The 15,173-nt window shown below is 44.3% G+C and overlaps 1 protein-coding gene across 1 annotated transcript; it reads left to right on the top strand.

Annotated features, from left to right (window-relative positions):
- Positions 1–979: 979 nt before the first annotated feature.
- On the top strand, positions 980–14,858 carry tm9sf4 (transmembrane 9 superfamily protein member 4; the record flags this gene model as incomplete). Its single annotated transcript, XM_079226376.1, has 18 exons — positions 980–997; positions 3,656–3,766; positions 4,121–4,220; positions 4,317–4,473; positions 4,782–4,926; positions 5,189–5,312; positions 5,392–5,513; positions 5,741–5,852; positions 6,437–6,507; positions 6,632–6,764; positions 7,349–7,430; positions 7,512–7,587; positions 7,738–7,821; positions 8,074–8,249; positions 8,342–8,405; positions 9,773–9,892; positions 10,250–10,339; positions 11,689–14,858. The coding sequence occupies 18 exons, from the start codon at positions 980–982 to the stop codon at positions 11,836–11,838; spliced, it is 1,935 nt and encodes a 644-aa protein (XP_079082502.1). The 3' UTR covers positions 11,839–14,858.
- Positions 14,859–15,173: the final 315 nt, after the last annotated feature.

Genomic DNA, 15,173 nt, shown 5'->3' with positions numbered 1-15,173 from the left:
ATTTCGTTGTGCCTTTTTCTGTCTCAACATTTCTAATATATTCCATCCGCTCTGTGTATATAGTATGCAAATAAATACAATTATTTAGGAATATAGGGTTTATGTGAAGCCATATTAACTGATAATGCGTGTTGATCCTTTTGTCTCAGTCAACTTTTGTTCTGTATTTGGGAACTAAATGAAAAAAAGCAGGCTTTCTTATTTTCTCTGTGAAATGATTAATTTATTTGTGCAAATGGTACTGAATATTAATGTATCTTGAGTGCAATGATCTTTCCGAAACTAAATGCCTTTTGATTTCCAGTGAAGGATTTATTAGTTTGCAATTCTTTTCTACACTTTTTGGATAATGTGATTCTTCTATTGTTGGAAATAGCAATGCATTTTGAGGACCACAATCCTACAAATGTTAAAGGGAATATTTTAAAGTATGTTAACCAATTAACCATTTAGAAACAAGTGAGAGAGTTTTTTTTTTTAATGGAATGCAAATATAGAGAATGGTGTGTTGGGGTTTTTCTTTATCAATATAAAACTGTATATTTTGTTTGGTTAGATGCTTGGCTCAATGCAACTGTAGTGAACATTTTCAAATAAATTGTTTTAGAAAAAACTATCTGTGTATTTATATCAAAGCAAGCAATGTTTGATGAGTTTGTATTACATACTTTGTATACACACTTAATGCGTTTGTCTGTATGCATTAATTGCATTCATGAAGGTGGAACCAAATCATAATTATTTTAAGGCATATTTATCATAGCAGTCTTTCGCATGATTTCAAAAGAAAAATTGACTAAATACTGTAAACGCTTTGTTAAGGGAATTCCTGTTCATTCTTATAAGTAGGATAGTCTCATTCCGGTGGGTCAGATATCGCTCATATGAATACATATGGGTGTGTCAAATTAAAAACAAATGGATGAATCGAAAAAAACACAGAGCACTTCCGCGACGTCACTAGTGACACGTATTCAAAATGGCGGCCGCGGCTAAGGTAAGTGGAAAAGCGAACTCTTTTTCTTCAAACTACGCCTCGCACATACTGTCTTCCCAAATGAGCTCCGACGCAGCGCTGCCATTGTGGGAGAGTAGACGTCTCCCCCGGTCGATAAACGCCATTTTAATGTAAACTTTCGGCCCGGACTTCCTTGGGTTCGCGGCTGTTTGGATGTTGGCAATGTAGCTAACTGCTTGCTGGAGTTAGCTAACGTTAGCTACCTTTAATTAACGTTGCCTAGCTTGCCTGTCAATGAGCTGTGGCAAAACAAAAACAAAAAACGATTTGTGTAGTTTGTCGAATACACGATACTCTGCGGACGGAGGATACATCGCCACGTATTCGGTTGTTGGACTGTCATTCGCCGTTACAGCCTCGAGCAATCAGCTGGCCGAACTTTGGCTCCGCGTTAGCCGTTAGCGACCCCGCCGGACCGCGTCAGGTTGCGCGTGTTGTCGCCGTAAGTTCACGGCGCCGGGAGACTGCAAGACGACCCGCGCAGCGTGAACCCAGACCGTCTGCGGGGTTCGGCTGTGCCGGTACCGTCCCATTACGTAAATGTCGTCTGTGTCGGAAGCCACGCTTGCTAACTTCCTTCACTAACGTACCATAAACTCCCAATGCCCGTACAAAGCACTGAGCTCACAGCATTGGATCGTACAATCGTTATAAGTCTTTTGACCCCCCGACATTGAACAGTAGAAAATATCCTAAAACTAAAGTCAAAACGAAACTATGACCCACCACTCCATCCCCCGCTCTCGAGTCAGGATTTAGGGAACCTTTGGAAGCAATCACAGCAGTGACTCTTCTTGGAGGCCAGACCTGTAGCTTTGCACATCAGGACACTGCAGTGTTTCTCCCCACAGTTTGTCTCTAAGCACAACAGCTGAGGCTCTGTCAAGTTGCACAGGTGCTGCCACACATTGAGGGTAGAAGGGCGTGTGGGAATGAGGAGCGACTTGCTGTGGGGTCATGTTGAATGTTTCTATGGCTTTTTTGTGTCTTGGATCAACGTCTTGTTGGGCAATAAGTCTTTCCCTCCCCTGGTATCAGTTCTCGTTCTCCACGTAGCCACTTCAGAGGGCACGACGAGAACACGCCGTCTGAGAAACACTGGCTGTGAGGTTCTCTGTCACATAAAGCTGCCACTGCAGAATCACCCGGGCAACAGTTGTATGCATAGAGTGTGTGTCTCGTCTCAGCGTTGGCACCCTGGAGTCTCCTCGGTGTCCACAGGCATGTAGGACTGAGGATCCTCACAGATTTCTTCTTTGCGCCCTGCCAGATTTACAGCTGTGCCATCGTTGTGTTTTTTTACCGTCAAAGAAAAATACCATACTTTAACTTGGAAATATTAATATATCCTGCCCTGGTTGTTAATTTGCCAGTCATTGATTAGTTTGGAATGTTGCTGTGACTTGATGTCGTCATTTTATTGGCATTCTTTAGATAAGATAGCGGGTGTCTATTGACTTGAAGGGATCCCCCCTGTCATTACTGTCCAAATACTGGACTATGGCTTTAACCATTTCGCCAGGCAAAGTGCATCCCTATATGTATTGGAGAGTCACTGAAATGTTATTGTTGGTTTACTGTGAGAGGACAGCAAGGCGTTCCTTAACTTCCAGCCTTTGTAAGGCATGTTGATCTAATCTGCAATGCACGACAACTATGTTCAGTATTGATGGTGGTACTGCTTGACATAAACGGGGAAGAAGTGTGCGTATTAGCTGTACACACAGCCTGGTTGTCTGAAGAATTCAGAATAAACAAAGCTACATTTAGGTTGTAGAGTAGAAACAGTCATGTTAATCACAGCAGAGTCACTATACAAATTCTGTTAATATCTCACTGGAAACAAATTAACATGTCAAGCAAATAAGTCATATTCCTAAGTGTCGTTGGGAAAGACTGGAGAACAAGCATGCGGACATCCTTTGGTTTAGCTTGTGGAGCCGAGGGTCAATGCTTTAAGAAGGTGATCGAATATAAACAGATTGACTTCACCAAAAGGGAAACAACCTTGTTAACAACATGAAGAAATATAGCTTTTCCTATGTGTGTCACTTCCCCGTCTTCATCACTCTCTGATCCGTTTGCTGATTTAGGTGTGTTTAGGGGGGTGTGTGTGTGTGGGAGAGCTCCTCTACCGTCCCGACACACCCATTAGTGTGATAGTACTCTGATCTTCAGCCCTGGGGCCCATTTAATATCGGATTTCGTTAAACATTATTAAATGTTTTTTCTTATTCCTTGTATTTCACACAGTCTTTTGTGATGTGCACATCACAATGACGATGAAAATTGAAGTTATCTTGTCAGTACTGTTTAGAATAGATATGCACTGATTGCAATTGTCTTGGTCAATTCCGATTATTTATTTTTTTAAAGTTTAGCTTGCCGATTTCGATTTTCATATGAGTGAACAGCATGCGTGTGAATGAATTGCAATCTAATAAGTGTCGGATCAAAGTAGTTGTAAAAAATGTTTTGTGTGTGTGTGTAAAATGTGACAAAAGGATATATGTGACTGGCCGAAGAGCTGAAAACCGCATCTCTCAATCTGGAATGTTCTGTTCATTGTCATAACACACATATTATGAAGTGTAAGTGTCTGTGTGGTGACTTATTTGCTGGCATCTGTTTTTGCAGGAGACGTGGTTGGCCTTGCTGCTGTTGTCCTTACTGCCTGTTGTCCGGCCCTTCTATGTCCCGGGAGTCGCTCCCCGGGACTTCCACGAGGGGGACACGGTTGATCTTAAGGTAAGACCGAAATTCATCTGGTCAACATTTCACGAATGAGCAGAAACATTGTGCAATGTTTGTTCCGTTTTTTTAGCACCATTGCCTTTCATCCTGAAGGTCCCAGTTCTGAACAAAACTGTGGCCTTTCTTTGTGGCAGTTTCTCATCTTACCTCATTCATGCGAGTGTCCGCCTCCCACACCGGGAAAAAAAAACCGCAATTATGCAGATATATGTTCACAAAGATATTCACATATTATGAAAAGGAAGCCCACATCCAAAGTACAGTTTGCATTGCCCACGCTGCGGTGAGTAGTTTTGCATATCACTGTTTCTGAGCCGCTGTCCGTCAGTCAGATCTTTTGTCTTTCAGGCAGTGAAGCTGACCAGCTCTCGCACGCAGCTTCCTTATGAATACTACTCCCTGCCCTTCTGTAAGCCTGAGTATGTATTCTACAAGGGAGAGAACCTGGGTAAGTGGGACAAGCAATCTCGTGTTGCATTTTGCTATTTAAAATAAAAATATGTGTTTTTATAAATATATATGTGTTCTTTTATAATGATTACAGGTGAGGTATTGCGTGGGGACCGTATTGTGAACACCCTCTACAATGTCGAGATGAACAAGGATAGGAAATGTGAGATGGTATGCAACAAGAAAAAGCTCAGCGTAGAAGAGAGCAAGCTGGTGGCTGAGCGAATCCAGGAGGAGTATTATGTGCACCTGTGAGCATCCTTTCCTCTGTTGTTTCCAGGGGAATCCCTCAGAATGCTGCTGTTGTTGACCCATTGCCATGAGGAATACGCATTACTGTATTGTAGTTGAGTAAAAGTTTGTCTTCAGTGGGTCTAAAAGTCTAACATAATGATTCAAGCAATTCCTCTTGTTGTACTTTGTCGCATAATGTAGTTGAAAAAGTATTTTTTATCGGTTCTCAACCATATGTTAAAGAATACCTGGCATTGAGATTATTATTATTTTTTGTAATGGTTGAAATGCAAAACAAATTGAACACCTTCCCTGTAACTTTCAGCATTGCAGATAACCTGCCAGTTGCCACCCGGTTAGAGTTCTACGCCAACAGAGACGCGGCAGTGGAGGAGGAGCAGAAGAAAGACGTGGCCAAAGATGTCCAGTTTGAACACGGCTACCGGCTGGGCTTCGTCGACGGCAACAAGGTAGATACGGCATCGTGTCTCTGCACCCTGATTCGTCAGGCCTTTCACATTTCCCGGTCTGCATATCCTCGATCCTCCAATTTCTGGAATATATTCTGTGTTATTGTTGTTCCATAAATGTAATTTGTGGCGCATGTCCTTGTGTGAATTAGCGCTTACATAGTGCCATTTCTGGGCATTGCAACATATGCGTTTAGTATTTGTACTACTTGTATTTCTTTGAAGGACACTCATTTTTGATCTCTTCTCTTCTTCCCCACAGTTTTATCTGCACAACCACCTGTCCTTGATCCTGTACTTCCACAGAGAGAAGCTGGAGCAAGGGGAAGTCCACAACTACAGGGTTGTGCGATTTGAGGTCATACCCCAAAGTGTGAAAGTCGAGGGTAGGCGGCAACACGCTCTTTTAAAAGCACCCAGTGAAGTAAGCAACCCTTCTTGTAATACTTATTTATTTCTTCTCAGATCTGAAGGCAGTGGAAAAGGACAGGACGTGCACCTTGCCTGAGGCCAGTGGCTCTGCCCCACAAGAGATTGACCCGACCAAGGAGAACGAGGTCCTCTTCACCTACTCGGTCCACTGGGAGGTCAGTGACTGCAGCACAGGTTCTCAGTGAGGAGTCAGACCCGTCTGTAACGCTCAATGCGGTTGTTAACAAAGTCAATTATACATCGCAAAGCAACAAGGTCGGATGATAAAATGCGGGTATTCTTTTTTCCCCCCCAGCTGTTTGAGTTTTCTAGTGTGAGAGGTTAAACAAAGCTAGGGACATGTCGAGGAAGCGCAGCTGAGCCTCTTATCCCCTCTGTGCAGGAGAGCGAGGTGAAGTGGGCGTCTCGATGGGACACTTACCTGACCATGAGCGATGTCCAAATTCACTGGTTCTCCATCGTCAACTCCGTGGTGGTCGTCTTCTTCCTCTCTGGTATGTCCTGTTTTTGACACATCCTGCTCGGCGCAGCTGTCGTAAAGTTTGCGCTCCACAACCTCTGATCAGACTCTGACCCGCCGAAGATTCCTGAACTGGGCTTATGCTCCTTTTTAAATACAAGGCAGGCACGACAGACTGTCTAAACCCACATGTGAACTTGCGTAGTTAAATCTGGATCCCCGGCGGTTGAGTGTAGTCCCATATACTCTGCAGCATTAGTCATCTTGGCACGGTCTAAATCCGCATGTGAAGGCAAGGGCTTTTTGTTTCGTTTCCACTGATCGAAACATTCTGTCGATGCCGTCGTTAAGTAAACGTTTGAAGGGCGTCCACACATTTAACCCAACATCAGTGTCGACGTTAAAGTGGGACCATTGAGCTCTATTAACAACGGCTAAGTAGTAGTAGTAGACTTGAACAGCCGTTCGGGTCCGAGGGGTACCGAAAGGATGGCGCATACGAACGTCCTGTTCTAAACGGTTCAATACTCCTACTATGTATGATGTCAGATATCCAAACTCTGTAGATTGATTACAGCATGGGAGGTGATGGGATTCCTGTCTTTTCTCTCCGTTCAGGTATTCTGAGTATGATCATTATCAGGACCTTGAGGAAGGACATCGCTAACTACAACAGAGAGGACGACATCGTAAGAAAACACACAGTTTGCTTGGTTTCAGCGAGTCTTTGGGGAAAGAACATAAAATGTCTTTTTGAGAACATCGTTGCGATTAGAATGACTTAACCACATTTTCGTCCTCCTTTCTGACCAGGAGGACACCATGGAGGAGTCGGGATGGAAGAATGTGCACGGCGACGTGTTCAGGCCGCCTCAGTATCCCATGATCCTCAGCTCCCTGCTGGGCTCGGGGATCCAGCTCTTCTGCATGATCCTCATTGTCATATGTGAGTTTGTTTTCCCCTCAATCAGTTCCCTGTAGATCCCGGTGGTGTGCACAATCTCGCCTCAGACCACAGTGTTCTTTTCCTTTTATCATTTATTCATGAGGTGAAATTGGGTCAAAGCAGTGATCTCATCCATGTTATCCTTCCCAAAAAAAAAAAACCTATGTGAAGAGCCAAAATATGTAGAAGCGGACTGTGAAATCTGCAGCACCTTGACTGCCCAATGCTGCGTTCACACCAAACGCGTTGCGAATTTGACACGCGAGTAGATTACATGCGAAAAGCAAATTTCCCGCCAGGCGCGCGAATGACGGGTTTGACGCGAAACACAAACATTTTGCGTGGCTTAATTAAGCCAATCAGCATTGAGAAGTGAAACCTAACATGATAACTAACGTATTGATGTTTGGAATAACCAGCTGGCAAAACTGAAACATGATGCACGTGACCCGGCGTCGAGCTCACCAGTTAAACGCCAGTCGTTGTACCGAGTTTACGGCCATTCAAGATGGATTATAATTGTGTGTGTGTGTGTGTGTGTGTGTGTGTGTGTGTGTGTGTGTGTGTGTGTGTGTGTCACATAGTTGTTGCCATGTTGGGCATGCTGTCTCCATCCAGTAGAGGAGCCTTGATGACCACTGCTTGCTTTCTCTTCATGTTCATGGGGTAAGAGCCACATTCATCTCTCTGAGGAAATCCCCAAGAGTCAGGAATGTCTTTGTTTATCTGTGGACGTTTCTCCTCCAGCGTATTCGGCGGCTACTTCGCCGGCCGACTGTACCGCACACTGAAGGGCCATCGGTGGAGGAAAGGAGCATTTTGCGTAAGTCGATAAGCCATTTGAATCCTGTACTTGTTTGGTTCTGTGCAGCGTACCCAAGCTGGATGAAGAAGCCGTACCGTAGATCGGTGTCGCTGTGAACAGAGAGGCTGACGTTGTGTTTTTCTTTCTTTTTTTTCGTCGCCCCTGTAGACGGCAACTTTGTATCCCGCTGTGGTGTTTGGAATCGGCTTCATCCTCAACTGTTTCATCTGGGGGGAACACTCCTCTGGGGCGGTGAGTTCACATGGAGGCATTCTGCGTACATTCATTTCAACGTGAAGACACTCCTCAGAAGACTCATTACTTTTCTAAACACTGACTACTCGTAGGAAATCACTTTGCCAAATGTTGGCTGGGTAAAGAGGTCTGCCGTATTTCTACTTTCTGGTACCGCTGACAAATCTATTGAGCGGCTGGTAGAAATGTTCCGTGACCTCCAAAGTGGGGAAAGAACCAACAACCTGCTTTCTTCTCTCGCCCCCCCAGGTCCCCTTCACCACAATGCTGGCCCTGCTGTGTATGTGGTTCGGCATCTCCTTGCCCCTCGTCTACCTGGGCTACTACTTTGGCTTCCGCAAACAGCCGTACGATAACCCAGTGCGCACCAACCAGATTCCCCGGCAGGTCCCGGAGCAGCGCTGGTACATGAACAAGTTCGTAGGGTGAGTGTGCGACCCGTCCCACAACCTGCTACTGGTCTCTGGCTGTTTACTGGGAGGGCTCGTGTGTTGAGCTTTCCTTTTCTTTCCTCTAGAATCCTGATGGCCGGGATCCTGCCATTCGGGGCCATGTTCATCGAGCTCTTCTTCATTTTCAGCGTGAGTGCTGTCGCTCTGCTCCAAATGTGGAATCTCCTTTTCTTTCAGTGCCACTCAGGTGTTTGTGTCTTTGTCTTCAACCGCTCTGAAGCCAGTAAACCATCAAAGATTCTAAATGTTATACTTTTACTTTAAGTAATTTATCGTGATTTTTTTTTATTTTTTTTTTAGAGGTCGATGCGATTTTGCATATTTTTAGCATCGAAACTTTCTCAAAATAGCGCGCTTCCTTAAAACTGCTCCGCTCGTCTCTGTCATGCTCTCTGCATGCATTGACTGCAAAACGTGTTTTAAAGCCGCACAGACTAAGGGAGTAACACGTCGAACATGGCAAGGCACCTTTCAGGCAGACACCCCGCACTTTTCAAAGAGCTCAACGAGCGACAGGTAATGTGATTCTAAACATGAAACCCCCAGGCTCACCATATACAGCCTAACAGAGTAGCCTCAGCCTAGTTTGATGCCGATATGATCATGAGGTCAGAATGCACACAAGTGTCCTCATGAATACACAATTGATGCAAACTGGCGGTTTGGGTGTCGGTGAGGGTGGATATTGAGCTAATTATTTTTAGTTACGGAAAAATAACTTCCATGAATTAAGATAAAATATGAAGATATCAAACTCACTAAATAGTAAATAGTTGTAATAAGCGCATAAAGAAGTGCAATAGTTGCAACAACTGTGAATATTCACAATTCTGCCAGACAGCATAGAGACTGGCTGTCTCATTGTTCCTATAGTGTAATTGCATTGTAATGGTGAAAGGTATGTGGTGGCAGTTTTTCATTGTTGTTTTTCAATAAAGGGGAGAAATTACCCTTTAATTATGTGTCCATCTTTAATGTACCCATCCCACATAGCTTTAGGTTTTTTTCATCTCAAACACACACCTGTAAAATGATGTAACTCTACAACGTCTCATACTTATGGAAAATAACTATGTATGTATGGACAATGGCCTACATAGCTGTGTATAATCAATGCTATGATGGCACCATGTAGTTTTCATTAATATCCAATAGTAATGCCATTTGTTAAGAGTTCAAAAAGCTGGGCAGGAACTAGCTGGTAAAAAAGGGAACCATACAGACGTTTTATTTATTACTATTATAGATATATAATCATGGGATCATGGGATACTATAGATATGGTATCGTATCGAAAATCGTGATACTTATGGCAGGTATCGTATTGAAGTCATAATTTTGTGTGTGTGTGTGTGTGTGTGTGTGTGTGTGTGTGTGTGTGTGTGTGTGCGTGTGTGTGTGTGTGTGTGTGTGTGTGTGTGTGTGTGTGTGTGTGTGTGTGTGTGTGTGTGTGTGTGTGTGTGTGTGTGTGTGTGTGTGTGTGTCACCACCTACAGGCCATCTGGGAGAATCAGTTCTATTACCTATTTGGCTTCCTGTTCCTGGTCTTCATCATCTTGGTGGTGTCCTGCTCTCAGATCAGCATTGTCATGGTTTATTTCCAGCTCTGTGCAGAGGTGAGTTCATTTAGGGCCAGATGTGGTGACGGTATGAATAAGTAAACAAATAAAGTGTGCATGTTCGCTGTACTTTTCCTACGTCAGCCTGGATTTAGAATAGAATATTTAAAATGTAACGAGGCTAAATGTGGTTTCTATAGCAGCATTGTGGAAATGAAAATAGTCCAAGAGTAGCCCAACATATCAATGCAATAAACAATATACGGCATGTCTCGCTATATATAAATGGATTGAGGTCATTATTCACAATTTAACAAGTTCCTCCTCAGTAGTGGATGTCTCTTCCAGAGCGGTGAAGTTAGAAACAAATGGAACCAACACGCTGTGCTTTCTCTTGTTCTTGCTCTCCATCAGGACTACCGCTGGTGGTGGAGAACCTTCCTGGTGTCGGGAGGCTCGGCGTTCTACGTCCTCATTTACGCCGGCTTCTACTTCATCAACAAGGTAAAAAGCCCCGAGGCTGTTTCGCCCACTTCACTCTTTGATTCTACCGGAGATGAATGCTTTTTAATCGCACGCACTGCGGCAGCCGTTGGAATGATGAGTTTGTCTTGATGGCACTCATGACTGGTATCTCTGATGATGTCATCAGGGTTATTGCGAGTCAGGCCTAAGACAGAAACCCGGCACTATAAACTGGGGGCATTGAGTTTGAAAGATGACTGCATTTAAAGGTGTACAATGTCACGTCTTTGCTTTAAAATGCCATATTTAGTCGAGTTGTGTACTCACATTATCGCAAATGTTTTCAAGTGTTTTAAACCCAGATGAAATCTGTCATTTGAATCAAAGTAAGTAAGGTCCGTTTCCTTTGTGGTCGCCTGCCAGAAGCTGTCATGAACTGACTTTTCATCCTGTTTTTAAGTCACATTTATGCGGTACATCTAGCTTTGAAAGAAGGATTCTAAGTTGTCTGAGGAACGAGTCGAGCCAACGTTACCGGCCCCTCCAGGACGCCCTGCGTCCCCCGAACAGCAGTCGGACAAACACTGATTGATATTTAATGCGCTTCATTCAGTGTGACTGAAGGATCCTACACCAGAAGAAGCTGACAAAAACTCCCATGATCCCACGCTACTTCACGACGTCACCGAACTCCGTCTTTTGCTTTTGTTTTTTTATCGAGGTCCCTTTGAGGCGGAAAATGACACATTGTGCGTTTGACAGACAGAGGGTGTTCTGTCAAATTGCATTATGGGAAATGTGAAGCTCCAGACTTGCACTTTGTTGCGTGAATGTGAGGAACGTTACATTGAGCTTCTCATGTCGCATCAATTTCTAGAAATTATTGTGCAACTGCAGCATACAACTGCAGACCAGCTTTGTTTTTTCATGCATGCCAACCGCACGGATGGAGTTATGAATTTCCAGCTAGAGACCTGCAGCATGGGAGCAAATGGGAATCAGAGAGTTCCAACTTCACCTCTTCCTCCTCCATGGCGTTACCAGCAGTAACCGCTAGCTAGCTAGTGGGACACACACAAAGCCTTTTAAACCCGTACCTAGCTCTATTAGCAGCTCGATGGAGCGTGTACTCATCTCTGATGAGGACCCTGCTGGAGAACTAAGTCACAATATTACACCCTGTGCTGATTTCTATTAAATGTTTTTACCATTTTTTTAAAAATCTCTCAATTCTGACAACTTCATGGATATGGAAGCCCATTTCCGGCAACGCAAAAAAAAATTGTGACTTTTTATCTCATAATTTCGAAACAGGCTTCCATACACATGCAAGTGACGAGCAAATAAACCAAAAGATGTGATCTTGATTGCTCTTCTCTTCTCCCCAGCTGGACATCGTGGAGTTCATCCCCTCCCTCTTGTACTTCGGCTACACCGCCCTGATGGTGCTGTCCTTCTGGCTGCTAACGGGCACGATCGGCTTCTACGCAGCGTACATGTTCATCCGGAAAATCTACGCTGCGGTCAAGATAGACTGAGTTGTCACTGTTGCTGCTGTTTTCTTTTTTTTGGGTCACATTCTGTTTTTGTTTTTTAATGTATATATTTTTTATTCTTCATGTCCAACAAGCACTGACTTGTGTGTCGAGGGAACGTGAGGGGGGCTTTTTTACGGCGCAACAGCCCCACCCACTGGCCTCTTGGGGAAGAACAGCCTGGTTGCAGAGCTAAACCAGCTGTCTCTCCCTTTCCCTCTCTTCTACTCCCTCCATCCAGGACAGAGACTCCGAGGGAATTATTCTCCGATTGGAGACGGTTAATATCTCCTGCGGCTTCACCTCGCACACAACACAGTGGGCCAAAGCTTGTCAGACGACGGTTTCTGCACATTTCTGTTTTGTCTTTTCATTTGTGTTACGAGTCTAACTTATCTTTCAATCGTCTTCTACAAAGCTACTTCATTGTCTTTCCATTGTCTCTGTTTTCAAACGTCACTTCTGTTCAGTGTCAGAGAGCTTGGAGATTTGGGGGTGGGCGGGGTCTAACTGTGGTTATGGTTTTGACTTTGTTGTGTTAAACTCGTATGGCGGGGAATTATGCTGGGAAGTTCTGCATTGTAACACGAGCGGATAAATTAAATGTTCTATTAGTTTCCATGTCCTGGTGTTGAGCACGCTAACCACAACCGTAATGGAGATGTTCCCTTCTCCTTCCCAAAACAACGGCTCTCTGACAAAAGTCCAAATGTTACTCCATTTGCTCTCAATGATGCAGAACGGCTCTGAACGGGACTATGAACCCGATGCCCTCGAGCAGCGGACTGTTGGGTGAAGCCACTGCAGTTGGAGAAAAGGAAAAGCTGCACAGAAATGACCAGTAGGAGTAACTCAGATTTGTGTTTCCGCTCATTAACCCACCATCAGTGTAGCCGTAGCAGTGCTGTGTGCCTGATGAACTATGCCGCCATGGAAAGAAAGTGCAGTTTGTGAAAGGTTGTTTCAAAGGACCATTTTTGTTGAGAAGTGATGCCTCATTTCTTTTTAGTTTGAATCTAATGCGGTGTATGTTTTTGTGTATAATATGAGAAAAGACTCGAGATCTTTGTGTTTCTACCGGCGGTGGTAGATGATTCTGACGGTGCTTGGGTGTCATGGGTTGCAGAGCCTTGAAATATAATCCAGTTTTCTTAATATATCTGTTTAGTGATAATGTATTATTGAATCACAGCTGAGAATTTAATTTGTTCCCCTTTTCAAATGACCTTTTTGGTTTGACAAAATTTGTCTGCTAAAAATCGTAAAATTGCATTTAGAGCACGGGTGGAACCTGGTTAAGTGTTAAGGGCTTCCCATAAACAACCAATATATTTTAATGTAGCTAAATTACACAGGATATATAAAAAAAACAGTTTAATAATTATGGCATTAAAGGAATAGTTTGACATTTTATGAAATACACACACACAATCCTCCTAAACATCTGTTGGGTTGGTCTGTCAGGCGGCTTACTAGGTCACGATGTTCCGTTTGTTTGGCGGCGCCCCCCAGTGGCTGTAACAGTTATGACCGGCGCAAACGAGCGGAGTGCCCACAAAAGGACTTTGCGGTAGATGGAAGGGTCAAACAAGCAGGACTTTCACCCAGGTTACCGGTGTTCGCGTCCCGCGTGACAACCTGAAGTCAACACTTTTGAGTTATTTTAAGTTGCAAACTACATCACATACTTATTTCAACGTAAACATAATCTTTTCTTAAACCTAACAGTTTTGTGAGTAGTTGGTTTGTAAGTAGTTCAGTTCCCTAACGTGTTTAATACTGCGACGGCCTCACAACACATGTCGTCATTGGCAAACGACCTAGTCTGTCATTCAGGGTTGAGGGCGTGTTGGAAATATACTCATTAGCTTTCCGTGCAAGAGTTATGAGAATATTGATACCACTGTCCTTTATTACAACTAGCAGCTTGGCTCCAACACGGAGACTGGAAACCGCGATTCAGCGTCTAGCCTCAGCCCGCCCAAAGGCAACCAAATCTTGCCAGTGTAGCTGTGTTCAACCGCTTCCCGTCTTGATGCTATGCTAGCCGGCTGCTCATATGTACCGTCTAACCGGGAGAAGGGGAATGAGCGTGTTTCCCCAAATGCCAAGGTATTCCTTTAAACACAACACAGGCTGGTCAACATGATCCTAACCCGATTAAACATCTCCAGCACAGAGCTGTTCTCTCCCAGCGGAGCACAGGTCTGGAATGCAGTACAGTTATCGCTGGATTTGAGTCCCAAAGAGAATATTTTAAAGACTGAACTCCCAACAAGCCGAGATGAAACATTTCATCAAATATGCAGGACATTCTGGGTTCTTCGGTTCAATATTTATTGTAGTCCATCACGGTCGTCGTGGCTGCCATCAAACTGGTTTACGTGAAGAAATGCGGCGCTTGGGTCGACCCTGATTCTCCAGGGGCAAAGCGGCTGAGTCAGCGGACGACTCTTCCTCGCGTCATCGAGCCGACCCAGCACTTGTTGAGCTTCGAATGAGCTGCTCGCTACGATGCCCGACGTCGGCATCGTGTAGCGACCATTCCACTTTTAATTTATTTCCACTCCCATCAGACACCCGGATACATCACCTTCTCACTGTACTGCCCTCTGTATTGCGTCATCGCGCTGCCGAGCCGCTGACACTTGGCCGCTGTCTTGCGCGAAGGCCGGCCGACACTCCTCTCCTGCTGTCGGACGTGCACATGCCGGGTGGGGGAGGGGATTTTCTTTTTACACATAGACTTTTAAAAACAGCCCGGGTCATGCGTGCGTATGTATGACCGAGGGGTTTACAATGTAAATAATAAAAGAAGGAAAAAAAAAAGAGGAGACGGCTTTGTATTTGTTGCGTTTCGCTGTTTTGTGGCGCTCTCTGTAATGATCCCGTCATCGGTTTAGCCAAAAGCATGATGCTCATGATGACTGAAAGGAACTTGTTTCCGTTACTTTCCTCTTTGTTTCTTTTACAGAATGTCCAATTACAACATGTACAATGACAAAACAATAAAGTGATGACAAGTTGAATATGAAAATTGTCTTGTGCCACTGTGTTGACCTGATAGCTTAACCCTCCTGTTGTCTTCGGGTCAAAATGACCCATCAACACACATACATATACACTCGTACACGGGTCATTTTGACCCGTGTACGAGTGTATATGTATGTGTGTTGATGCAGAGCTGCCAACTTTTCAAAAAACCATGGAGTGAGATTTTGTCGGGGGTGACCAAAATTTAGCCGCGCACGCAGCCACACACGTTGGTGGCTCAAATATCAGGAAATTTGAATTATTTTGGTGTTGTACCCATGTTGTACCCTGCATTCTGGTGGTTT

This window comes from Taurulus bubalis (genome assembly GCF_910589615.1).
Source record: "Taurulus bubalis genome assembly, chromosome: 11".
NCBI lineage: Eukaryota > Metazoa > Chordata > Actinopteri > Perciformes > Cottidae > Taurulus > Taurulus bubalis.
This window is presented reverse-complemented; position numbering and strand designations above follow the sequence as displayed.